We start from the raw sequence: 26,012 nt of genomic DNA, 5'->3' as shown, positions 1-26,012 counted from the left end.
GGGAATGAACAATCCCAGCTCACACGTTCCTCTGCTAACCTGAGTAAGGATGAGGCTTCAATCTACCGCAGCAAATGAAACTTTTTGTACCAGTAAAAACTCTTTCCTCCAGCTGATAAACAGATGAAAGAACACGACATAAACAAACTGCATACAGTTATCAAGCTCCCAGTAAACTATAACAGACTTTCTGCCTGTAATAACCAACCAGCAGCAGGCTACGGCAAAAACTGCGAGCCGGCTGCATGCACTTTAAAGATGAGTTCACCACATGAAAATGGGGCAGATACTAAGCTGGAGAAACAAACGAATGGAAATTCTGGTGTGAGGTTGACAAGAAATTGTAAGAAAGCAATTTTCATGACTGATGGCAATGGTACAACTCTGGGATGCTCCTCTCCTGGATCCACAGAGCTCGCGTCGGGTTGGGGTTCAGGTGAGGGCAGGCACGTCTGCGGTGAGGATGCTCAGCGGAAACAGGAGGAAATGGCAGATAGGAAACGTGGCAGGAGAGAGTCATCCATGGGAGATTTCTGGGCTTTTTTTTATATATATACATGTATATATAAAAATAGCTGCTGTCTGTATGCCAAGTCTTAGAGAATGTAAAAACCGTATCAGCTTGGATCAAGTACCCATTTATGTTTTTCTGACAATGACCAGAAGTAGACACCTAGATAAATGCTTAAAGCAAGGAAATGCCTGTAGAGATACTGCCCAGAATATCCTGAAGCCATGTATGTTCTCTGTCAGTCTCCAGCCTAGATATTCAGGTGAAAACAACCATCCCATCCCTAAATTTCTATCCCCTTTCAGTTCCTAGTACAAGATTTGACATCAGGGACTGCCTGAATGATGGGTAGTATTCACCCGCCCTTCATTGATTCCTCTGGTGACTCTAAACTCTTGGAGACCTTTATCATTCCTTCTCTATTCCCCATGCTGGAGAGGAAAAACCTCACAAGTGAATGCCTTCTTTCCCATTCTGCGACACAGCATCCTGCATCTTACTGCAATGGCATCTGTTCGCATCCCATTCCCGTAGTGGGAGCAGCAGTTCCAAGTTTCCAAGCCATGCACAGCTTTTTCTGCTCTCCTCCGAATAGTGCCATGCCAGCATATCAGATATAATGTGGTTGCTATGGAATTCAGCTTCCCTATTGCTGTGAAAGGCTCTTGCTCGTTTAGCAGCATGCTTCTCAATGGCCAGGGCTTGGAAGTGTCTCCAGCATCTGGCACACCAGAGGCAGCTGCTGGTGCCTCTTCAGGTCTTGATGACCCAATTCTCATTTTCCATATGGCTTCTGACCAAACAACCTCCCATCGCTTTTATTTTTTTCTTCTTTTCTTTATGAAGCGTGATGAGCTACTAAAGATTTTTGAACAGAAATTTCCATTTTTGGAAAGGGAAAAGGCATAAATGCAATCTGTAGCTTTGCTTGCTACCAGGCTGCTCACTGCCACTGAAAGCATTTCTGCAAACACCATGGCACCCTTTGCTGCTTACTGAGCCCAATCTCTGAATTGATGCTGGAGGGTTTCAAAAGTGATTCGTGACTGCTACGTTGTTGGCTGCCAGGGAAAATGTAGCATCCCACTGGGTCAAACGAACCAGCAGCCTCAGCAAAGGAAAACCAGACACAGTGGACTGCCTCTTGCATGTCACTGCAGAGCTGCCTGTGAAATCAGAAGAAAACTGGAGGCTGTCAGGGGACATTGACTCAAAATTCCAGGGTCAAAATATCAGGCTCCAATCCAAAATGTGTAAAAGTGATGCCCTCTAGCACTAGGCTAGCACTCATCTCAGTGAAAGAGAAAAACCTTCAGTTGGTAAGCATCTGCTCGACTAGAGAGCACCGATTTTGTCATAGAAGAGATAGGAAATAGTTAAAGTAATGTAAATGCTTTTTTATTAAATCACAACAACAAGAATAATCCTTATCTTACAAAACAAGTTGGACCTGTTTGAGCGAATAACGAGTTGGCAAACCAGGGTGAAGCTTAGTGATGCCTGCCAGCCGCCCACAGGCTGGGTGGTGGTGGTCAGAGGAGGAGAAATCCTTCTCCTGCTGGGGCTGAACCTGGAAAACATGATTCGGAAGAACACCTCGAGATTTGCTTGTTACAGCCTAGGTAGGTCAAAAGTAAGATTTGGAATATTGGAATGGGGTATCTTCCAATCTGCCCCATCAAAACAATACAAGAGGATGGAAAACCCTGTTAAAAAAGGGACTTCAGTGAGTGCTGGGCTCAAAAGTATGTTCAGTGTTTTCTCATCTCTGGGCAGATCTGTGGGGGAAGACAGGGCTGTCCTGGGAGATGAGGGCATGTGGTTACACATCATTGTGGTTAGTTAGGCAGCCTGCCATGAGGCCAGGAAAGCCCCGAATTCCCCAAAGCAGCTAACTCCCATGGGGAGCCACTGCACTGCTGCAGAGCATGAAAATCCCTTCCATCTGCTGGTGTAGGAGGGTCCTCATCAGCCCCCCAGCTTGGGCATTGTGGAGGCACAGATACATTTAAAATGCAGATTTGTATTCTGTTGCATGAAAGTACACATAACACCGGCTATTTAAGGCGAAAAAAAAAATAACCTGTGTGGCCTAGCATTTTGTTTGTACGCAAAAACTGTGTCAGCACCATGGAGGCTGGTGTGTGCATGTGATCTCCCAGCAGACCTCATGGTCTTTTGTTTAGAAAAAAATAAGAACCCCCCTCCTGTACTGTCCCTGGGAGATTTTTAATTTGGATTTCTTCCCTCCCTGAAATCCCCTCTTCACCAGGGGAGGTGGTATTTAAGTGCTCTGATGTTTGCCAGCTTATGCCCAGCACAAAGACCTAGAAAGACCTGTGTGAATATTTAGAACAGCATGGGAAAACGGCAAAAATAATAAATCACATTAGGAAGGTTCCATCAGTCACCTAGAGTGTCCCGTTCCCTTTTTACTGAGTGTGCTGGTGGGCTTGTGCTCGCCAAAGGGCAGCCAGGACTTCAGAGGAGCTATGCATCCTGAGCCGCGCATCCTCTGTGGTCGCAGCACAGGGAGGCGGTGTTGCATTGCCCGAGCTGAAATCCTCTCCGTTTCCCCTCATAACTCAAGTCACTCTTAGAACTGATTCAGGGCAAGAGTCTTTATTCAACCTTCTTTGTTTTACCAGTGGGAGCTTTGTGTTTTCCTGCCCAATTTGGAACAATGTGCTGGGTAATACTTCAAAGTCATTTGGAAAAAGAGAATGTGTGTATCGAGCCCTGAAACTCCTGCAGAATAAAGAGAATTTGGGAACAGGGTTGTGGTTTTTTGTTGTTGTTTGTTTGTTTGTTTGTTTGTTTGTTGTTGTTGTTGTTTTTGCACGTAGATTATGTTATCCAGTTGACGGGGAATTGTTACTGACAGCTTCAGGGATGGAAATGTGTTTGCTGTGGATTAGACAGACTTTATTGCTCCTGCTCCTAATCACATCAGTGTTAATGAATGGAAAGTTTGTTTTGCAGTTGGGAAACCAATTAATCTAACTCTAGCACTCTAGAAACAGGACTCCGCTGTAAATCTGTTGCCAGGGCTCCCCTGATGAGCTGTGGTGAGCAACAAGTGCTGTCAGAAAGTGTTTCATTCACTGCTGTAGCAGACTCTGCCCTAAGATGCACGCGCTGCTGCTGTATGAATGGCACTCCAAATCTTGAATCATTCATCACAGGAGTCTGCAAATGAAGAATCCAAACTCTGAGGGCTCTCCAGAAGTACTTCCTGAAGTTTGGCTAATCACACGAATCTTTCATTTGTAGTTTGTAATACCTTTGTAGTTGATAATACCAAATGATGCTTTAAGGATATCAGAGGTCGTGCAGCTCCCTGTGACACATTTGCTACTTTTTGTTTTCCTGGAATTATTCAGCCTTTGTTTCTCTTGGAGAACATGTGTGTATCAGGACTGACACAGCAGATAGAGGAACCGCAGAGCTGGGCGTTGTTGCACTTCATGTTCTTCTTCAAGGTCTCAGGGAAGAAAACTGAGATACTGAGATGAGAACCCAACCTTTGGCTCACAAACTATGAATAAGAAATTTTGTTTTGTTTCTTGCAGTTTGGTTAATTTGTACTCAGCTAATTAAAAATCACCCTTTGCAAAAATAAATCCCATCAATGACTTAATGCCAGACCACAAAACAGGATGTGTAATAATTCATCTAATCCTTTATTCACCTGGAGGGGGAAAAAAATCACATTAAACCAAAAAAACACCATGATGCTCTTTGCTGAGGCTTGTTTACCTGCAGGCCCTGAAGTTTCAACATTCCTGTTTAAACAAGCTTCACTCCTTGGGAGAAGGCAAATCAAATGCTGTTCTTGTGACTATTCCCACCACAGAGTGGTGGGACATGGGACATGGGACCTGCTGAGTGTTTTTCCACGCACCTCCTCCCCTTCTATGGCCACCCAGACCCACTCCTCAGAGCTGTTAGGCTACGTGGGCTAGTACTGCTGAACTGCCTTTCCAAATTGATGATGCAGAGCCCCAAATCAGGTGTGGAAAGCAGCAAACACAAACCATCGATCTTTCTGCTCACTGCATGCCTGTGTCACCCGTGTCCAGCTCTGCAGTAGCTGCTAGAAGTCAAGGTATCATTGACTTGAGGGTGGACAGAGAAATGAGATTGTGGAGGCACCTTTGGTTGTGCAACCTGCATCTGGTTATAATTTCTAAAAGGGTCAACGTGTTTGAATCTCTGGCCAGTTCTCTTGCTTTTCAAAGAAGTGTTTTGCACAGAAAAAATATAAATCCCTGATTCCTAAATTCATCGCTTTCTCCTGTCTCATGGCCACAGCTGCTTTGTAACCTGGAAACCCATCTGAATTTCCTAACTGATAATTTTGTCACGTATTAGCATAATGGTTCACATAAATAGACTGCTTGAATATGAATGCAACCATTGCTGCCACTCTTCACCTGCAGCAGGCATGACGAACGCAGTGGGTCTGTTAGTGATTGTTCATCTTCTTTTGCTCAGCCTTTGCAAAACCTTTTATTTTATTTTATTTTATTTTATTTTATTTTATTTTATTTTATTTTATTTTATTTTATTTTGTTTTTGAGAAGGGACCTTACTGTAAGCAGCAGTGTCCTGATATACTGTGTTGTCCCAAAGATGTTGCCATGGCCAAAAGATCCTACCCGTGTTTTTAGGTAAGAGTTTAAGATAAATCAACAGCCAGTGCAGGTGGTATTGCTGTTTCTCCATTGGAAATAAAAATCTGAAAGTAAAAAAAAAGTGCTGAGATATTTATATTGCTCACCTTCTTTATAAGATCACATGTTGGGCACAGTGTGCAAGTAGGATTCTGAGGCAGCATTTCTCCTCCTGCTCCTGAACGTTTATTATTCCACTTCCTGCCTTCATACGTGCATTTTCACAGATTCACTGTAAGAGAACTGCCTGTGTGCCATTCAACAACCAATTCTAGCACTGCAACGTGTGCTCCAGAGTGTCTGCCTGACACTGCTCTCACATCCTTTCGAGATGTATAAAGGCAACAAGAATAGCACCAGATGGCAATGGGAATGGAAATGATATGATGTACGTACGTGATGCGATTTTCTTTTTTTTTTTTTTCTTGTGAATAAAGCATCTTGTGAAAAGAGGAATTAGATGCAGTATTTATAACAGCCCTTCATAAACATCCCCAAATTCTAAGCAGAAGACAAAAGGCATGAATCATATCACAGCAGGCGCTATAGCTGGGGAAGTGGCCTTTATGAAGATTGCTTCCGTAATTTGGGCTCCAGAATGAAAGAGAGCTGCTCTTACGAGATCTGTAGGAAGTTGATAATGGCTTATTTAATTGTAGTATCACTAATAAAATCTGGGTTTTCATCAAGAACATTTCCTTAGCTAAAAATGCCACGATTCTTCAAGCTGTGGTTTGATCCTGTTAATTTTGTCTATAAATGATATAAAGCCAAAAAGGCAGATTGGGACATTATAGTTTCCTTTAAAAGGAAACTTTTAGGCTGTGGCTGCAAGCTATGCTTTACAAGAAGGTAAAACCCATAGTAAGTGATTTGGTAGGCAGAAATAAAACAATTACTCATAAAACTGAAATTGGAAAGCGTGGAAAATTATTCTCTATAAATAAAAGAGGAAGAGGGACTAAGAGGGACTATGCTGTGCTCTGTATGACTTGACAGCTGAATATCTCCCATCAATTGACAAGAATTAAAGGTGATTCTCCTGCATCATTTTCCTTGGTTTGGTGATAATTTTGAGTTCTTACTCTAGAACAGCAGTTGGCCTCATTGAACTTACATTACAGTGCTTGTACCAGAAGAATATCACCACGTTCATAATACTCAAGTAGGGAAATTGAAAGGATTTCAATAAGGCTGTAGGTCAAGTGATAGAAAACAACTTGTGATGACTACACTAAAAATTATAAGACCCTCTCTATCCCCAGCATTGATGGATACCAACTATCAAATCAAAGGGATCTATATATACCAATCACTTTCTGATGGAGCTGGTTTCTAGCATCTACACCAGAAAAAAATGTTGATATAAATATAAGTTAATATTAGAATTTAAATGTCAAGTATTGTTATACCTGTTTTCCCCACTAATAAATAGCAAAAAAAAAAAAAAAAAAAAAAAAAAGGCAAAGATGAGAGTAAATCTCAGGTAATACAGTGACGCCAGCTCTGGTTTATACCTAGATTTTTCCTTCTGAAAGCAGGTAGTGATTTTTCGTGAAGCAGTTAGGGGCATTAGTGAGCTGTGCGTTTTGTTGCATCCAGAGAGCTGCCAGATGTTCCCTGTTATACCTACAACCACGGGACAGTAGCTCCTGTAAATCACAGGGCGATGCAGGGCAGCGATGGCCAAATACCCAACAACCAGGTGCTGATTTTACTATGATTATTACTGTGCCCATGATGCTGTCATTGTGCCCACTTTTTGTGTGTCCTGCATGGCTAAATTTGGTGTTTCCTTACTTTTGTGTCAGCCATCCCCAGTGCAGAGTCCACAGCTGGACCCAGAAGATGCACAGAGGGTACCAAAGATGTATGCACCACAAGGGTGAAGAAACTCCTCTTCTTGCATGTAGACATTTAGCCTCAGTGGCTAAGCTACGGGAAGGCCAGGAGGAAAAGGAGGCAATAAGATGCTAATGGGAATAAATATATTGCCAAGAGGACAGGTCTCCAGCTCGTTAGGACTGCAGTCACCACGGGAAGATAAGGCTGGGGCATTGCTTGGCACTCTCCCATCAAATTGAGGAACTGCAAACGATAGCTGACAACAGCTCTAAGGAAAAGAAGGGATAAAAGCAGAGCTTTGGCAAGCAAAGCTTCAAAGCATGAAAAGGCAAAACATTCTCAGAGCCGTCTACTTGCAAGAAACATCCGTCTGCATGCAGATCACTCCCAACAATAATAATAGCCTTGAGGGGATAGGCAAGATATTATGAGAGGCACGAAATCAAACACTGCCAGCTATGTCACCGCAGTCCCACGTAAGGCATGGCTGAAATGATAACCACCGCTCCCTAATAGCAACTTTCCTGTGATATCGCGCAGCATTCAGAAAGATGATCAGCATGAAAAACAGGGTGGGAGGCAGGGAGATTTATTACACAGAAATTTACAGCTTTGTCGTGGCTGAAAGACATGCGTCGCAATTGCTTTTATGCAAACTGTTGGAGTAAAATTGATTGCATCCAACACTTTACATATTTTCATCAGCAGGGGGAAAAAAAATCTATAGGCAGTAATTTGGAAAATAAAAACTCAAAATGCAATCAGAAAATAAACATCACCTGTCAGTTTTTACTAGCTGAAGAAAATGTCGTGAAAAAATGGCTTTTGGGGGTAATTATTGTTTCCATTTCAGATGTGCTGTCTGGTGGGACTCAGCAACTGCGACAGGCTTGCTCTGATAATGCCAGCAGTGTCACAACGCTCTGAGGCTGACAGCTGATTTTCTCATGACTGCTTGAGATACAGAGGACGAACTCATACCATCTCACAAGAGCCAGTGATGAGGAAACCGAAGCCCTTCATACTTTGCTGCAGCTGCATGGAGCAGATTCCCAAGGGATGTTAGAGCATCCATTGCTTTTCACCTTCCTGAAGGAACTGCAACCGTTTTCTACCTGCAAGCTTGCCGTCCTGCTGAGAGCTTGTATTTCTACAGCACATCCAGTATTGAGGGGGAATGAATAAGGTGTCATAACAAGCAAGCAGCCACTTGCTTTGTCTTCCTAAATTCCTTTATCACTACAGAACACATTAATTTATTATAATAGCTACACTCATGTCCTAATCTGCACCCACAGTGTTTGTTCCGTTATGGGCTGTGCTGATATGGTCGTTGCACAGGTATCAGTGTTAACAGCCATGAAACATCACAAAGCACTTTTGGGAGGAGGTATAATATCAGTGGTCCTATAAATCCCACCTTGTTCATGTTTTTTCCATTGCAAAGTCATCTTTGAAGAGAATTTTTGTTGCGTTTTTAACAGTTTCCCACGTGCTGCTCAAGAACAATATTACTGTTCAACAGCCTGGTGATTTTTCATCATGAGGAGAGGAGAGGAGAGGAGAGGAGAGGAGAGGAGAGGAGAGGAGAGGAGAGGAGAGGAGAGGAGAGGAGAGGAGAGGAGAGGAGAGGAGAGGAGAGGAGAGGAGAGGAGAGGAGAGGAGAGGAGAGGAGAGGAGAGGAGAGGAGAGGAGAGGAGAGGACACTGCAGTAGCCTCGAAAGATGGTGAGCAGCAACACTGGGGCTGCACCTTCCCTCCATTTTTCCCAAAGTTATATGGCTTTTTGTCATGGTTAGTGCCCACTGAGGTCTTTCAGTTGAACAAGAACCAACAAAATGCAGGTGGCCTTAGCTTTATGACCCTGAGATTACCCCATCAGAAAATCTTTATTGCTAATGTGAAGCATATAGCTTGAGAGAAACACCAGCAGAGCAACTTCTGTCTCTGACATTTCTCCCTGGAGTTGCCTTCACCATTCTGACCTCCCAACATCCTCACAAAAGCTGTTTCTTTTAACAAACCTCACCACTGAAATGGATGTAATCAAATGGCACTTTCTGGAAAATATGCCCTGCTTTTCTTTATGGTAGGCAGTGTGATTCATTGATCTTAAAATTTCACCCTAAATTTCTACCATTTCATAGCAGATTTCATACTATGTGATCCCAAAATTGAGCTGAATTTCCTACTAGCTTGGGAACAAAATCCACTTGCTCTTGAAATGCTGTGAATAATAGCCTGCTCTCTTTCATGTAGTGTTCTCTGAACCCTGAAAGTACACCCATTTCCTTCAGTTGTTCTTGCTATAAAGGTAATTAGTATAATGGGTTTGTAAAAGTCTGAGGTGATTTCACCAAAAAAGTGTAAAGTGTTTTAAACTGAACTCATCAGCAATGAACTGTGAAATTGTATTGGGCTTAGGCTGAAGAATTGCACTACGATGAAAAATTAAATAGGTCTTTGAGTGCTAATTTTGGGGATACTTACTTTTTTAAAAATGTATTTTGCTCCTCTCAATTAAAGTAGTCTTGAGGCTATGTTCATTTTAGCAGCTCTTCAAAGACATGTAAATAATGCCAATCTTACTACGCAGGAAGACTCGTGTAGTGCAGAACAGTTAGAATACCAAATTTTCATCAGCAAATGCAGAATCCTGATGTTCTGATTACAGCTGCAATTAATAATGTCAGCCTAATGGGCATGCATGCACTGACAAATTTGATTTATGGCTACCAGGTCCAAATGCCCTGTATTTCTTAAGAAGTCGGCTCAGGAAAACTAGTATTTGTCAGCTGTCTTTTCTGGCCAGTCTCTGTGTGCCCATGGTCTTGATAAGTAAAAGAATCTTCTCATTCTCATGGTAAATAAAAGTATTTTAAATATTTCAGGTTGGACCTGTATTGTAACCACTATAAAAAAGTGTGCACCAGTTTCTGAAACCTCTGGAAAACAATTCAGCCCCACCTCATGGGGCTGAACACCGTGATATCCCATTACCTTTGACCACAATCCTGTTGCTTGCATGTCCCACAGCATGAAAAATAGTAATGTTTAGGCAAATTGAATTCCTACTTTAGTTTATTAAGGGACCGAAAAATAATTGTAGAGGACAAGTGACGGCAGAAGCAGGGGAAAGCAGCAGAGGTGCATCCTGATGCACAGCAGGCAGGGCTTCTCCTTCACAGCTCTGCCACTGACTGCCAGATTGTGTTGCAGGAGAAATGTGATCCAGATTAGCTGCAGGCATTATAATCACACTTAAATCAACTTAAATAGACTTTCTCCTAAAGTCATGTTTTCATACTGGCTCTGCATGGCAAAGGGAGATAGCCTGTGGCTGTCGTGTAGGCATAACACGACAGCGGTGTGGTCAGGCACCATCTGACCTGCAATAAATCTTATCAGCACAAAGTAGCATTGGTGGTTTGGATCCTGGATGACGCACTTGAAATTGGATTTCCTGTTTTGTTAGCCCAAGGCCTAAGGACAAAACCAGCGCCAGTTGGAAATGTTATTCCTGACTAGAGATTAAAAAGAAATAGCTAAGAGTGGAGAGGAGATGACAAAATTTAAGATAATGTTTCTGCTTGATTCTCACAGTAAATCCATTAAGATCTTATAAATAATTATAATTATCAGTGATACTTTGTGCACATGCCAAAAAGTCAGGCCAGACAGCCTGCCAGTCTGGCACAAGCAGCTTACACCCGAGCTGTACATGTGGTCAGGGGCTGCTACAGCTCCTGGAGCATCCCAGAGGAGCTCCAGGCCCTCAAGGAGGCAGAGCTGGGCACGGAGCTGGTGCCTCTCTGGCAATTCCTCCACAGTCATTTAAAGACTAAATAAAATTCCCAGCCAGGAAATATGCAATAGAAAAGACAGACTTCAAGCTGTGATATTTCTGAATGAGCATGTCTCCATTTAGCTCACAAAGTGTTTTCATTTATTTATGTATTTTTGACAAAAAAAAATAGTAACGTACCTAATGGTGTTCTAGTCAAGTCATCCAAAAGCTTAAAACCACAGAAGAGGGAAAAAAAAAAAAAAAAAGAAGATAATTCAAGTATTCACTGTCTCATGTGTCCAGCTTTTTCTGAGATACACATTATTTTTACTCAAATACACTATGTGATATTATAAATCAATTTTATGCTTTTCTTTGAATTACTGAAGACATTTAGTAGTGTCTTCATTACTGTCTTTCTGTTTTAAAATAGCAGAAATATTCAGTTTTGTAAGAGAAACTTTTCCTGTGTTTGTACTCAAAAAATTATTCTTGTAAAGGATTTTGTTCTCAACATAAACTTGAATAAACTCTGTCAATTCTAAAAAGAAAAGGTACGAGAAGGTATAACCACTTCACTACTGAGGCTGAATCACCAGTGCTGAAATAGTGCATGCGGATGGAGCAGGACAGACAGAAAGTGAAACTGGTGCAAAACGAAAGTGAAGGTAAATAAAATCTTACTGCTTTCACCTAGAGGGGGTGGAGAGCAGCTAGACCTGCTGGTAACAGCTTGATTTTTTGCTTTCCAGATCCTTTTTGTATTCTTCCACCCCAACCAAGGGGACCCAGCTGCTTCTGTGAGGTGTCAGGGGGGAATCAGGCATGGGAAAACCAAGAGTTATTCCCAGGTCACAGGCGTGCCAGAGGGAGAGGAGCTGCCAAGGCCATTGCAAGAGCTCAGACAAAGAGAAGTGGTGAGAGCAGAAGGATGTGTGAAGCTGGGCAGAAGATGCACCAAGGGAGGGCACAGGATAGCAGGGATCTTGAAGTAGTCATGAAGAAAACCCTCATGACATTGTCAACAAGAATGGGAAAGTAAGCAGCAGACAACAGCTGCTTGGAAAGAAAAGGAACAAAGAGCTGCAAGAGTCAGACGATGTTTTTTGTGGTTGTTTTTCAAGAAGGCTGGATAAATTTTGCAATCAAGTCCCAAAGTGCTTTGCTAGCAATCCTTTTTCGCATTAAGCAGTTAAGTCATGGTGTTCAAACACAGTCGGGGGAGCAGACAGCACAGTGATGAACAGGAGGTGACTGTCAAGTCTGTTTTGCAAAAACCCTTGTTAGCTTCCCCACCACAAACCTTACCTTAAAAATAGACAGAAAGCAAAACCTGCTGCCCACAGTGAGGCAAACCTCATGCTCAGCAAGTTCTGATCAAGCTCAGAGAGCCACTTGCAAAGCTATCTGGAACATACTTGTGCCTTCTTATAGAAAAAAAAAAAAGCAGCATGAACAGGCTAAGAGTTTTTGCGGAAAGCTAAGAGTTTCTCCAGTGTTGTCAGTCAACTTCTCACCAGCTTTCTGGAACAAAAGAAGAAAAAAAGACCATATTCAAAAAGTACACTGGCTCTTACTGCAGCAAATTCTCCAATTTTATCAGTGTCAAGTTAATATGTAAAATTGAATATAAAATGGGAGATATCCCATTCATATACTATCACATTTACAGTCAAACCACTGAACTGCATGGGCCTTTTGGCCTTTCCCAGTGGCATAAAAAGTCACAGAAGACAATCTCTACTCGCTCTCTGGAAATGGGAGAGAGCCTGTATCTGATAATAAGGCAGCCTCTAGCATGGAATAAAAAGAAAGGGCATGAAATAACAAGATGGTTTTCTGAGCAGGATGTGTGTGCACCTTAATGGAGATATTTCCAGCCTGTGTTATCGCCCACCTCAGCTGTGTGCTGCAACTTGGTGACCCTCTCCCATCGCATACTGAGTAGCCAGAAGCCCATGTAGTTCAAATTCCCCTCTCTGACTAATGACAGCTGCTTAGGAAACGGAATGAAACCCAAGCAAATGTTGTGCTGGCTGTTCTCGATGTGCCTTCTCTGCTTCTAGGAATCAGCAGCTCAGGAACAGTTTGATGCAGGAGCCGCATCTGTCCCGGTTAGGCTGCCGTGGCGAGTGTGTCCCCAGAGGAATGTGTTACCAGGTGCTTAAACTTGGCTGTCACAGTTGTTATTAAACCAGGTGAGCTGAGGACCTCCCAGTAATAAGCAGCAACCTTTCCCCAGGAATGGAGCTGCACTATCTATTATTTACTTTCCCTGTGGGGCCAGTAAATAGCTCTCAGTACTATTGTAAAAGAAATTCAGTTCTTATGATGCCTGAAGCTGGATCCATGTGCCTCTCTTGAGGGTGATGGGAGATAGTAAGTCCTTATCTCTGAAGAGGGAGTTCAGCCAGCCAGTCCCACCAAGTTTGCTAGGAGTGAAGAGCACTTTTCTCTAGCAAACTGCAATATTTGTGGAGTATAGGAGATGAAGTGCCCTGAGACAGAGTCCTTAATTGTGTCTCTGCTTGTATCAGGTAACAAGAAACACCAACTCAGAAGCAACTCGTGAGATGTCTGAAAAAGAGCAGATAAAATTTAATGGCTTTCTGCAGTAGCACAGCAGGTGACTCAGTGGCAGCCACTCCAGCCCTGCCTCAGCTGCCTGTTTTCAGTTCCTCATTTCAAGGTGTTGTTTACATTAAATTTAAAATAAAACAAAATAAAGAAACCCACCATTTCAGTTCAAAATTTTTGTGCAAGCATTATGCCTTTGTCCACTTCTGCAAAGGGGTGAATAAGTCGCAAAGAGAAAGCACTTTGCTGATTCACATCGAGCAGGAATGCCAGCAGCCGCTGCTGATCATCCCCACCCAATGAGCAGCTTAGCAGGGAGGGGGCAGAGAGTGACAGGCAAGGCAGCAATACCAATGTTTATTTTTAAAAGCGGTTTTGCACAATAAGATGATGCTGGAATGGAGAAATTAAGAGATGCAGCCTGACTTGTGCAACCTACCTCATGTATATACAGTGGAAAAAAAAAAAAAAAAAAACTATATGTCTACTACTTCAGTGTGACCAGAGGCAACATAGGAAGGAAAACATACAAACCACAAGCAGAACCAAGCAGCTGCATAAAACAAATTTCAGATCATCGAGGTGCCTGAAAGGCATCCACAGCAGGTTTCAAGGCTCCATGAAGCTTCATTTCAGACTGGATGCAACCACAAAGGGCCATCTATGCAGGCCACACCTGAACCCGGTTTGAAGAACTCTACTGCCCCAAGTCATTTAAACAAAAAATCCACCAGAGTGAAGGGCTTTGAAGGCAAAAACCTGAAATCAAGATATGACACAATGAGAGATAAGAACTGAGGACTTGTAAATACCTAAGCATGAGAGGAAAAGTAATTAAAAAGCAAAAATACTGAATATTTTTTGGAGATGACTGCTGTTATTTGGTGTACATGAATGTGAGGCCAGTGAGAAAAATTGTTTTGTTAAGATCATCTAATTCAGAGACAATAGATATATCCTGAGGCCTTTCAATGTCTGAGGACTCAAACAGGTACAAATTTTCAACACAGTACTTAAGAACAGCAACAAGTGCCTTGTGACAGGGAAACTACAGTGCTCAACCTGTGACAGAGGAGTTCAGAACAGCACCTGGGTTGGTGGGCTGCCTGTGTTTGTAGGTATTACCTTTCCAGCATCTACTTCCACACCAGATGAACTCAGTCATGTTGTTTCAGATATTCTGGACTCCAAAAAGATAAAAATGTTATTATTTGTAATTATATACATTTAGTTATACCCTGGGACCACATGCTGGGGGAGATGCCATTAGTAAACAGTCAGAGACCAGAGATGCCTTTTTTTGGCTTTAAGTCCTGAAAATTAGTGATGATTTGCACCGAATGAAAATTAGCAAATTAGCGACATGAAACTGGCACAGGTTGAAACTCTGGGTTGGATGATGGCAATTAGTAGGCTCTCATTATCACTTCTTACAAAAGAAAGTTACTTCAAAAATGTGTGGATTTTTTTTATTTTATTTTTATTTTTCACAATTTTTCCCTAGCATGTTTTCTTTCAGCCTCATATTTAAATCTTCATTACTACTCTTTGTTGTCAGGGCTTGCATTCAAGCTTCATCGGTCACCTATGCTATAATAAACACAAAATGAACAGTTGCACCTAAAACCCTGCCTCTGCAGAATTCACAGCTTATTCCCTTCTCCTTTTTTTTGCAGCTGTAGTATTTCGAGAACTGTCATGTATCTCCATTTGCCATGCTAGAGAGCAAGATGCAAGGTATGCAAGGTTTCTGCAGAGCTGGGCTTCTGTAAAACTGACTGTGCAGAAAGTGTGTTTTTATTTCTTCCCTCTTTGATTTTTTTTTTTAATTTGTGCTAAACATTGTTATCAAGACAGTCTTGAAAACATGAGCTGAATACTACCAGATAGAGTACTTTTTACTGTCATTGTGTAATCCACTAATGATATGTAGAAGGTTAAGGTTCTCCATGAACTCAGGTGACTGTTAACATGGAAAATTAAAGTCACCTCAATTTGAAGAAATACTTAATACTTAGAAGGCAATTAAAGTCACATTTTACATGGCAGTACTATTTATTAAATCACTACTAATTCTTTGAGAAAAAAAAAAAGTTTAACAAATGAAACAACCCAAATACCTCCAAATTAATTTTCATTGGAAGAACTCACTAGAGAAAAAAAATGCATTTACAGAATTATTGATTTTTGTAAATATACAGATTTTTTTCATAAACAAAACTATCTGGGAATGTAATCATAGCAATTGCTGAATGCCAAGATCTTGCCACATTAATCATGCACAATTTTTTGAAGTGCAGGACGCTTTCTTTTAAGATTTCTAATGCTGACTGTGTTTGCCCTTTGACCAGTGCTGGTGTGATCTCTTAAAAGGCTCCTAATGTTCTGAACTTTGAATTTCATTACATACCTCCCCTGTAACATATTTCTGCCTGCAAGGAGAATGGTTCAAAACCTTCTAGCAGTTTTTTTCTGTGCCCTGACAAGCGAGGTACCACCTTTAAAGATCAGTAATCTGTTTCTTTTTTAAGGTTGTTTGACTGAAAGCTTAGCAAGTGCCCCCAGAGAGGTGACCTCCGCAATGAACACACAGACACAGTGCTTCAATTCTTCATGCACTGACGATGTCAGTAAACAAATGATGTACACTTCAGAGCAACAGATACTACGTGCCTGTGACCTTCGGGAAGACTGTTCACCTGCATATCACTCAAATTTGGGCCAAATTTTGACTGCTGGTGACTGAGAAGAGCAGCAGCTGCTTTGCCATGTATTGTGCTGTTTGAAAATGCCTGTCTTCAGAGGATAAACACCACCCAACCAAGTGTGACCATAAAGGTTTAAAATCACACCTGCTGCATTTACGAACGACTTGCTGGACCTAGCAAGAAACCTAATGGGGCTCTGGCATCCTTCTGTGTAAACAACACAAAGCTTCCGTGGACTTAAAATCCCTTCTTCACCCCATCCAAAGAAATGTTAACCACTGCCTGAGTGACCTGATCAGCCCCGCTCACCTTGCAGCTTATTTGCATGTAACCCTTAAGTGATCACTTTTGCTTTATCTCATGACAAACAAAATATTGTCACAGGACCGATAGGACTTTGGACCTGGATGGGCAGAGGAGGACAACGCTCGCTGGAGTTGATCTCAGGCCACAGCCCTACTTCTTTAGAATCGCTGTGTCTGTGAGCAAGCCTACATGTGAGACCAAACCATCCGAAATAAATGATCGAGGCACTGAGCTCATACTTTGGGGTGATCCTGCACCAAGAGATGTGACAGCCCACCGCTGCCCCAAAATTTGGGGCTGACTGGCATGTCACATGCCAGTGAAACACATTCAGGCTTTGAGGTCTTATGACCCATGTCGCTGTTTTCAAATAGGTTTATGAAGGAACTGAAAACTCATGAGGTAATGTTTATGTTTTAAGAGATACTTCTTGTTTTAAGAGAAAAGCTGCATCAGGGAACCTTCCAAGTTTTGACATGTTTTTAGCAAATATGTCTTTCTGCAACATTTGTCATCGATAATCACAGAATTGTAAGGGTTGGAAGGGACCTCAAGAGATCATCAGGACCGACCCCCCAAAGTATTTAAGGCTGAAAGGAGGCCCTTTGGGCTTCAGTTTTGCAACTACGTCTCCTGTCCTTGTCCACACCAGCGTGCTCCAGACTTGGAAGGTGCAAATAGTTCCCATCTAACCAGCAGCACCACAGCTCCGCAGACAGCACCCCCGACACCCAACTGCTGGGAAAACGCGGTGTATGCACCAGAGACGGACCAGTGGCCACCAAACACTGCTGGCTCACACCATAACAAGCCAAAAGCGTGACAGGGGAGTAGCCCAAGCAGTTTGGGCTCAGCCCACCAGAGGAGGCTGCGAGCGGGGGGCAGCGCTGGAGCCCCCTCAGCCACCACCGCCTGCATCGGGTCCGCCTCAGCCGCCCCCGAAATGGCGGCGCTGCCGCTGCCGCCCGCCTTCCTCCTCCCGGCGACAGGGGCGGGAGCGGGGCTGGCGTCCCCACCGAGGACACTCCTCCGGCGGAGGGACGAGTCCTCCCCTCCCGGCCCGCCTCTCGGTGTCGGGCAGGGCCGGCACAGCGGGCCGAGGGGCCGGGGGGCAGCGGCGGAGGGCAGGGGGCGGCCGGCTGAGGGGAGCCGCCGAGCCGGGAGGCAGCCGGGGCGGGCAGGTGTAGCGGCGGCAGGCTGAGGAGTTCCTGAAGGGAGATTAATTAAAATTACCGCGTGCTGCTCGAGGTGGGTGTTTTGTGGGTGTTTTATGGGGTGAAGCTCGGACTTGTGCCCTTTCGGGGTGGCTGGCACACGCTGGAGCTGAGTACAACAGTCGTTTTGCTTTCTTTCCATGAATGCTCATGACCTTTTTTATTTTTTTTCCTATTTTTTTTTTTCTCTGGTGCACAGATTTAAAAGCCGAATCCCGAAATGAGGAAGGTTTTCTTCGTGGAGCCGGTCATTTTCGTCTACATGTTTGCTTCCTACTTGACCAGCCCGGTGGTGCAGCAGTTTATTTACCGGCGGCTGTGGGAGGAGGAGTACAACTCCACTTTCATTAGCAGCAGCAATACCAGTTCCTGTGAGCAAAACAAAAGTAGCCCGGCTTATATCAAGCAGAAGGTAAGAGTGAGGAAAAAATACAGCTGTAAGTATACAAAATGAAACTTTCAGCCAATAGGCGCTGCCTCAACATAACCTCTGTGTCTATAACCTTATTTAACCTTGTATGTGTAGAAAAGCCATAGATTTGCAAACTGCTATCGTTTTACTGTCTCCTTGCTCTTGTGTTGCACTGTACATAGTTGTCATGCTTTAAAGACTATGAATTATGTCCAGGAAGACACAGATAAATTCATCTCTTAATGGTTTAAAAACATCTCAGAGGATCAGGCCCAAGCTGGCACTGGCCTTGCTTGTCAAAGTACACAACTGAAGGCTCCCCTTCCAGTAACTCCAGTAACAGTTGTACAAGTGTTTATGCACCACTGGTAGTGACTGCAACTTCTAGTCTTCTAGATAAATATCTAGTTTAACAATCATCCCATAATTTTCAGGAATAAGGTCCAGTTTACAATGTATGTATATCAGAAGAATTCAAAGAATGAAACGATAGGGGTCAAATTTTTTTTTTTCTAATTTTAAAATGTGAAAAATGACTCCGCTAATCTTTGCACAAACAAATACAGTTGATGTTTAACCAGTCAGAAAATCACTTGTCTGCCTTGTTGAAATACTAAGATGGCACAATGACAGCATCTTATGGTCAATTACATTTTTAGCACGTTTTCATGGTCTAGCATGCTGGATAACCAGATGTTGATTGGGATCTCTGCTGTGGTAATTCAGTGCAGTTTTAATGCTAAATGTAAGGGCTGTGGGCTGTCAACAGAAGAGGTGATCATACTGCACTTTTCCTTTCCTTTCTTTCCTGTTGTTCTCCCTTCTTCACTAGATACCTTCTAGAGATCTTCTTCACTAGATACATGTTGTATCTAGTAATTATTACAGTTAGAGGTTACAGCTTGGGTTGGATCAGAGTGCTGGCTCAACAGAAGGCTCATCATTTTTCGAGTTCATGTTTGTTTTTCTGAAGCAGCGAATTGCGCTGACACACTCTGTAGCCACATGATTGCAGAATCTAGCATGGGGATGACAGAGGGAATGTATTTACAGAAGGATACAGCAGAATTGTCCTTGGCAACAACAGCTGGGACTTAGACTGGATTAAGGGGAACATGAAACTACATAGTAGAGTCAGAAAAGTAGGTGGTTTGGACTGTAAATTACACAGAATATGGAGTTAAATTACACAGAAAATGAAGTTTATGGAAGCTATCAGCCAGTATTCTATGCTGCTGAAAGGGTTTGCTGCAGTGTCACAGGTGGCACTAGAAAATTTTAGTCACATCTGAGATTTTAATCTGATGTGATGTGTATGCACAGGACTGAACACCTGAGCTTATCAACCTCATTTGTCATATATAAAAGAAAATTTCAAATGGTACGTGGCTTCCATTGAAGGTAGTTAAAGAAATAGTTCAGAATTTGTAGCACGGAGTTGGTTCTTCCTCAGGTGACACAAGTAGAAAGAATTTAAAAATAAAAAGGTGAATAGAATTCCAGTCCAGCATGCATTCTGGGCTGCCTGATCAGCCAAGGGAGGTTATATATGCCACTCATTAGAACTGATTTGGAGATAATAACCAATGATTGGCTCCATAATGCTTGTATGTTCCTCCCCCAAAGTGTTCTTCTTTAGTGTCGTCTCCTCATTTGGTGCTGTATGTGGGCATTTTGTCATATGGTGTTGTGTCAGTGCAAAGGGCAACTATAAGAATTATACGTGGTGCTTGCAATTGCAGTCACAGATCCCATCAAGAAACCTACATTTCACAGACATTTCTGCACTTTGCATTTGCTAGTACCTCCTAAATTCAGCCTGATCTTCAAATTGAGATCACAGATGTTTCAGGATATAAGGCTTCATTTCTGTTTTGGCAAAACACTGAAGCAGAATGCTTAGTTTCACCTGAATTTTAGATGGTGTCTCTGATTGATAAGACAATGAATTTACAAATTACACTATTTGGGGCCTAAAGGAAACAAAGTGTGTTTTCTATAAACAAAGGAAACGATACTTGAAAATAAAAGTCCTTAAGGATGGTAGTTGAGTAATGGCCAATAGAACTTCTTTGTTTCCCTTTCCTGACAAATTTCCATTCCCTTCATTTATGCGATTGTCCACAGGCCATGAATTATTGAACAGTCACGCTCTTGTCTGGATGACTAGCCTGTATTTTTGTACCATACTTGTTAGCGCAGTATGTGAATATAAAACTCTCAAAACAGCCGTAAATTTCAGCAGAACCTGGTGTCTGTGCTGAGCAATAATCCCATGTATGGTGAAACGGGTAGATCCAGTAATGCAGTCCCATGCCCTTTGGCGATGATATAAGTAGGTGTTTTGGATTTTCCAAGACCCTCCTAACTGAATTATATATAAACACACTATAAATTTTACTGTTGGGAATGTTTGGTGTTAACTTTTAGAGGGACAACTCTTTTATCAGTTGGTTTAGTTTAAGTCCTTCAGTTTTGAGAATGGAGAAGCTTTTTACTAATCTCATCTGTTTCAAAACAGAACGTAAAAAGAAATTGAAGTCAAAATCACTTGAAGTCTGCAAAGAAAGCAGACTAGTTCAGAATGGATAGTCTTGGCAGGTTTTAGATTGATTATTTTTTTGGATCTGAAGGAACCATAGTAATTTTTATAATAAATGAAAAGTAATTAAAATACAAGCTGGAACATTCTAATCACTGGCTTGAATAATCATTTTTTTCTAGCTCAGGAAGAGCTGTACTATTAATTAAACATTGTTTATCACTTAGAACACACGTTTTCCATTGTCACTCACTAATATTTTTTAATTTAATGAGCCTGTCTATTTATCTTATCCTGTACATTGTAGCTTCAGGCAAAACACTTCTCCCGTAATTTAATTCTTATATAAGTGAATCATTTCTTCGTTTTGTTGCTTTTAATTTGGAAATCTGTATTTTTGAGAATTACTTCTATGCAGCGTGAATTTTTTTTTCAGAGTAGAGTGAATTTACAGATTAGGATGACTAGACCTTTTATTTGTTTTTTTAGTTACATTGACTTTAATAGTTACAGGATTGTAAAGGAGCTGAGGGTTTGAGCAGTCATTTTCTGTATTAATTTCTGTTGGCTTTGTAAAAACTTGAAGGGGTGCAGTCAAGTTCCTTATGCTCTTAACAGGAATTTTTCTTTACTCCTGTCTCTTAGTCATCTTGTCAGTAGGCAGCGAGTCATTTATGTCAGCAGGGTTACGGTCACTTGGGGTATCTGGATTTGTAGCCACCTTCTTTATGTTGCACTCCTACTTCCTAAACTATAAGACCCAAGTCTTTGTTGTTTTCTTCCTCCCATTTCATACTTATTTATGTTTTAGTGATATTTGTCTTGTACGGTTAACATCGTTTAGAATAGATTTAGTTCGATTTAGCTAGATTTAGTTTTATTTCCAGTATACTAGCATTTCTGTGATGGTCTTGTCTTAGAACCTGATACTAGTAAAGAAGCAATGCCTGCAACAATGCAAGAGTTCTCTTTGCCTGATAAACTGTACAAAAAGCACAGCCTGTTAAAGAATGTGTTTTGTTGTTTGTTTGTGGTTTTTTGTTTGGTGTTTTTTTTTTTTTTTTTCAGGCTTTATATATGCCTTTACTCATTGCCCTGGAGTTGCCTGTGCTTTGTTTGCTACGCCCTATTTGCTGAGTTGCTTCCCTTCGCATTGACACTATCTTTTCAGAGCAAATAATGTCCCTTCCCATGCTAGTCCTGCTGCCTTTCTCCTCTGAGTTTAGTAGTTTAAATTGCTTCCTTTCCTACAGCTTTCTTCTCTGGGCTGTCGGGCTTCCCACTGCACTGCTATATTCTGTAGACAGAGGCCCCCAGCACAAGAAGGACAGGGATCTGTTAGAATGAGTCCAGAGGAGGGCCACAAAGATGATCAGAGGGCTGGAGCACTTCTTCTATGAAGAAAGGCTGAGAGAGCTGGGGCTGTTCAACGTAAAGAAGGCTCCTGGGAGACCTCATTGCAACCTTTCAACACTTACAGGGGTCTTACAAAAAAAAAAGATGGAAAAGGACTCTTTACCTGGGTAGATGATGTTAGGACAAGGGGGAATGGTCTCAAACTAAAAGAGGATAGGTTTAGACTAGACCTTAGAAGGAAATTCTTCATTCAGAGGGTGGTGAGGCCCTGGCACAGGCTGCCCAGAGAAGCTGTGGCTGCCCCATCCCTGGAGGTGCTCAAGGCCAGGCTGGATGGGGCTTTGGGCAACCTGGTGTGGTGGGAGGTGTCCCTGCCCATGGCAGGGGGTTGGAAATGGGTGGGCTTTAAGGTCCCTTCCAACCCAAACCTTTCTGTGATCCTATGTTCCAATGGCTTCCTTACCCACTGCATGTAGGCCACATTTTATTCCTTGTTCTCAAGCACAGCCAGCAGGAATGCAGAATAAAGTTCCCTGCTTCCCCCCCAACATCCGGTACTTGTCCCAAAATCTGTCAGCAGGGAGGGAGTTGAAGATCAGAATATCATTTTCCATCTCAGTTTGTTCAGTCTAAATGTTTTTGACTGTTCCAGGGCGGCTACAGTGCTGGCCAGCAGACATCATGAATCCTAAGGTAGTCAGATACCATCAGAGAAGAACATAAATTACTCTAAAGTGTTAAGGGACTTGCAGGCTTTCCCCGAGTGCCTCAGCATGAGCTTAATTTTCCTCTTGCAATAAAACGTTATATCTTGTAAACAAAGGAAGATGTTGAGCTAGAAACTGATGGTCTTTGCCTGTAAATATAAATAAGTATTCATAAGGCCTTTGGCAGCCTTAAAAATTGCCCTAAGTACTTTCCTGAAAATTCTGGTGCTTTTTTTTTCATCATTTGGATGCTTCTTGGTGGGGATTGTGTTGGCTACAGAGGAAACACCAGAAACTTGTAAAACAGATGGCTTAAAGACAGGCTTAGAAAGCAGGAAAGACTTTCATGCCTATACTTTCTCCTGATTCTTGGAGAGTGCAGCCCCCTGCCCAGCTCCGCGTGACGCCTCAGAGAAATGTCAGAGAGTGACTTTGCTCCCTGCATCTGAAGGTTTTATTTTGTGGGATGATTCGGTAGGAAGGGTTTGTGTGAACGAAGTTACAGCCTTCTCTGCTGCTGCTCTTTATTCTGGTCTGCCTGTTCTCTTTGAAGGGGCTGTTGGGACTGCTGTTTGTCTAGCCTGCATGAATATATTAAAAGCATGATCTGAATCCTTGCATGCTTGTAATTGTTTAAGTGTAGCATTATATATATATATGTTTACAATGTATTACACTGTTAACTGTTATTTTTTGTTTTCTCTTTGCAGGGAGTTCAAGAAAAGACTTCTCTATTTAATATGCAGCTGGACTTAACTGCGGCAGTTCCCAGCCTTGTAGTTGCCTTTATCATTGTAGCTAACGGAGATCGCCAGGGACGAAAAAGATCTTTAGTTTTACCATCAGTGGGAGCTTTGATTGCAGATATTTTCCAGACTTTAATATCATATTTTTCCTTGCCACTCTCTATCCTATTTGCGGCTACGTTTATTTCTGGACTGTTTGGGAGTATGGCAACTTTTCTTGGAGGAGGCTTTGCTTATATAGCGGATCTGTGTCATGACGAGAAGCAGAAAACAACGCGAATAGCTGTGGTCGACTTGATTTTTGGAGTTGTATCCGGGTTGGCAGGACTGTCTTCTGGCTACATTTTAAGAGAAATAGGTTTTACATGGACATTTGGGACGGCATCTCTGCTTCATGTTGTCAATATTATCTATATTATTTTTTTTCTGGAAGACACAATAAGCATATCTGAATCCCAGCAACAAGCACAAGTATCTTTTAAAGAACTTCTAAAAGAAACGTTTTCTGGAGTGTACATGCTTTTTAAAACTGCCCCGTCTAAAAAGAGAATTTTAATAATTGTGTTACTTTTTACATTTATGACTTACTTGTTTACCGTGTTTGGTGGGAGTTCTCTTTTTACACTGTACGAACTGAATGAGCCACTCTGCTGGAATGAAGTATACATCGGATATGGAGCAGCTGCATTCACTTCTGTCTCTCTGACCAGTTTTTTAGGAGTTTACTTTTTTTCAAAATGTCTCAAAGACATTTATATTGTATTTATTGGGATATTTTCTTACGTTGGAGGAATAGTCATGGCTGCCTTTGCCAAAACAACACTGCTCATGTTTCTAGGTGAGTTCAGAATCATTCAGTCCATGCTCAAAAACATAAAAGAAAATAGTACTATGTTATCTTTAGCAACTGTTGGTAGATATTGGATGTACCACCTTGAAAGGATCATAATGAGGTAAAATATACAAGGTTGGGTCATGCCGATTTAGGATTTAATTAAAAAATGAATAGTGTGGAGAGCGAATTACTTTGGGTTTAGTGCCATATAGACATATTGGATTTAGGAATTTACAATTCATTTACCACGTGTCTGTAAAATCCTTGATTTTTACTACTTTGATGTCTCACTACTGATTCATTTCTTTACAGTAAGAGTGCCATCTTTACTCTGCCTTATGCCTGTTCCTGTTCTCCGATCCATGCTGTCAAAAGTGGTTCTCCCCAGCGAACAGGGTGAGTGGGATTTGTTTTAAAAATATACATATATAGTAAAATGGTATTTCAGAACAGAGATGCATCAAGGTTATTTTTAAACAAAAAGATACAGAATTGGTATTTCAAGACTGTTTTTTTTTTTCCTTTAAGTTCATATAATATGGCCCTATGTCATGATATTAATTGCTTTTGATTTTGAAGTTAATATTAAAAAGTTGTGTTTAAAAGTACTGCAAGTTTCAACCTTAAAAGGAGTTAACTGATCTGGAAATAAAGATTATAGAGAACACAAAGCAGAAAAATGTTCGAGATTAATACAGATATTCATTGTAAATGTGACATGTAGAACAGGTTCTACATTCACAAGATTTTTGGTAGAGAAAGATAATGCTTTTGTTATTTTATCAATGTCACACTTTATAATTTAGAAAGGTAGGCATTAGGTGGCTAAAAGCAAAGGCCTTTTGGTACTTGTACTTGTCCCAAGGGATATAACATATTACTTCCAGAAGTACTTTCTGTAGTGGAACACAAACACACAAAAAAAAAAGCACATGAGGCCTCAAAATGTGGCTCTCATGTCTCATATTTTGCTGTGACCAGATTTTGAGGCACACAGACCGTCTAGAAGCATTCTTGTGAGCTGTTTGGTTTTATTTTTGAAAAAGCATTTCTTTAGATGCTGAAACAAAGATCTCATTGTACTGAACAATGCTAACATACACTTGGTTTTGCAGTTTCTTGGCATTCTTCAGAGCTTGGGATTCTTGAGTAGTTTGATGCAGGGGTCAGGTTGCCTCTTGCCACCCTTTTCTGCTTACCTATTGTGATTTTTGTTACAGTCCCATGAACATGAACGCAGCTTGGGAAAATGTGTTTAAAAGTACACTGATGAGTTAGACTGACACCCCAGTGCGTAGTTCACCGCAAAATAAAATAAAATAAAATAAAGATTGCTTCTTTCAAAAATGAGAGGGATATGGTTACGTGCTGAACCAGCAGTCTTTGTTACTTTCCATTCCAAAGAGCCTCTTCCACATATAAGGACAAAAATTAGGAAAGGAGGAAAGAAGAAAGGGGAGAGTGAGAACAGAGAGGCATACTGGAACAGGTAAAGCTTGGAGCTGTGGGGAGGATGTTGAGTGAGGGTGAACAGCTTGTGTTTCATGTAAGTAGATTCTGTAGCATAGGTATGGTGACAGGATAGCAGCAAAGAAGAATAGTTTTCACTAGCAAAACTTTTTTATTTTCATTTAAAAAGTCTTTTTTAGGAGTCCCCATGGAAGACACTTCCACAGCAAAGACATGTTATACATAATATATCATATTATATAGGTGCTTGTTCCTTGCAAACTTGCTAAAACATTGCAGCTAGAGAGATCTTTTGAAACAAGTTTTAAAACTGTAGTACT

General features: G+C 41.6%; 1 protein-coding gene and 1 long non-coding RNA gene across 8 annotated transcripts in view; one reads left to right on the top strand and one right to left on the bottom strand.

Annotated features, from left to right (window-relative positions):
• The first annotated feature begins 17,438 nt into the window (after positions 1 to 17,438).
• The window catches only part of SLC46A3 (solute carrier family 46 member 3), a 44,085-nt gene continuing 35,511 nt past the window's right edge, over positions 17,439 to 26,012 (top strand). For all 7 annotated transcript variants that reach the window (XR_014697513.1, XR_014697514.1, XR_014697515.1 and 4 more), the window contains exons 1-4: positions 17,439 to 17,658; positions 17,824 to 18,036; positions 23,352 to 24,225; positions 24,535 to 24,618. Coding sequence is in view for 1 of the 7 variants with exons in the window: in XM_084534330.1 (XP_084390456.1) it covers positions 17,845 to 18,036; positions 23,352 to 24,225; positions 24,535 to 24,618 (1,150 nt within the window). In the remaining 6 variants the exon portion in view is untranslated. The remainder of the gene's footprint in view (positions 17,659 to 17,823; positions 18,037 to 23,351; positions 24,226 to 24,534; positions 24,619 to 26,012) is intronic.
• On the bottom strand, positions 21,026 to 23,345 carry LOC311443837. The gene is made up of 2 exons (XR_014697539.1): positions 22,398 to 23,345; positions 21,026 to 22,062 (listed from the first exon to the last, which is right to left on the bottom strand). It is a non-coding gene; the product is annotated as an uncharacterized lncRNA (long non-coding RNA).

The sequence above is a fragment of the Aythya ferina genome (genome assembly GCF_964211825.1).
Source record: "Aythya ferina genome assembly, chromosome: 1".
NCBI lineage: Eukaryota > Metazoa > Chordata > Aves > Anseriformes > Anatidae > Aythya > Aythya ferina.
The sequence above is the reverse complement of the archived record's forward strand: the minus strand, read 5'-3'. Positions and strand labels throughout refer to the sequence as shown.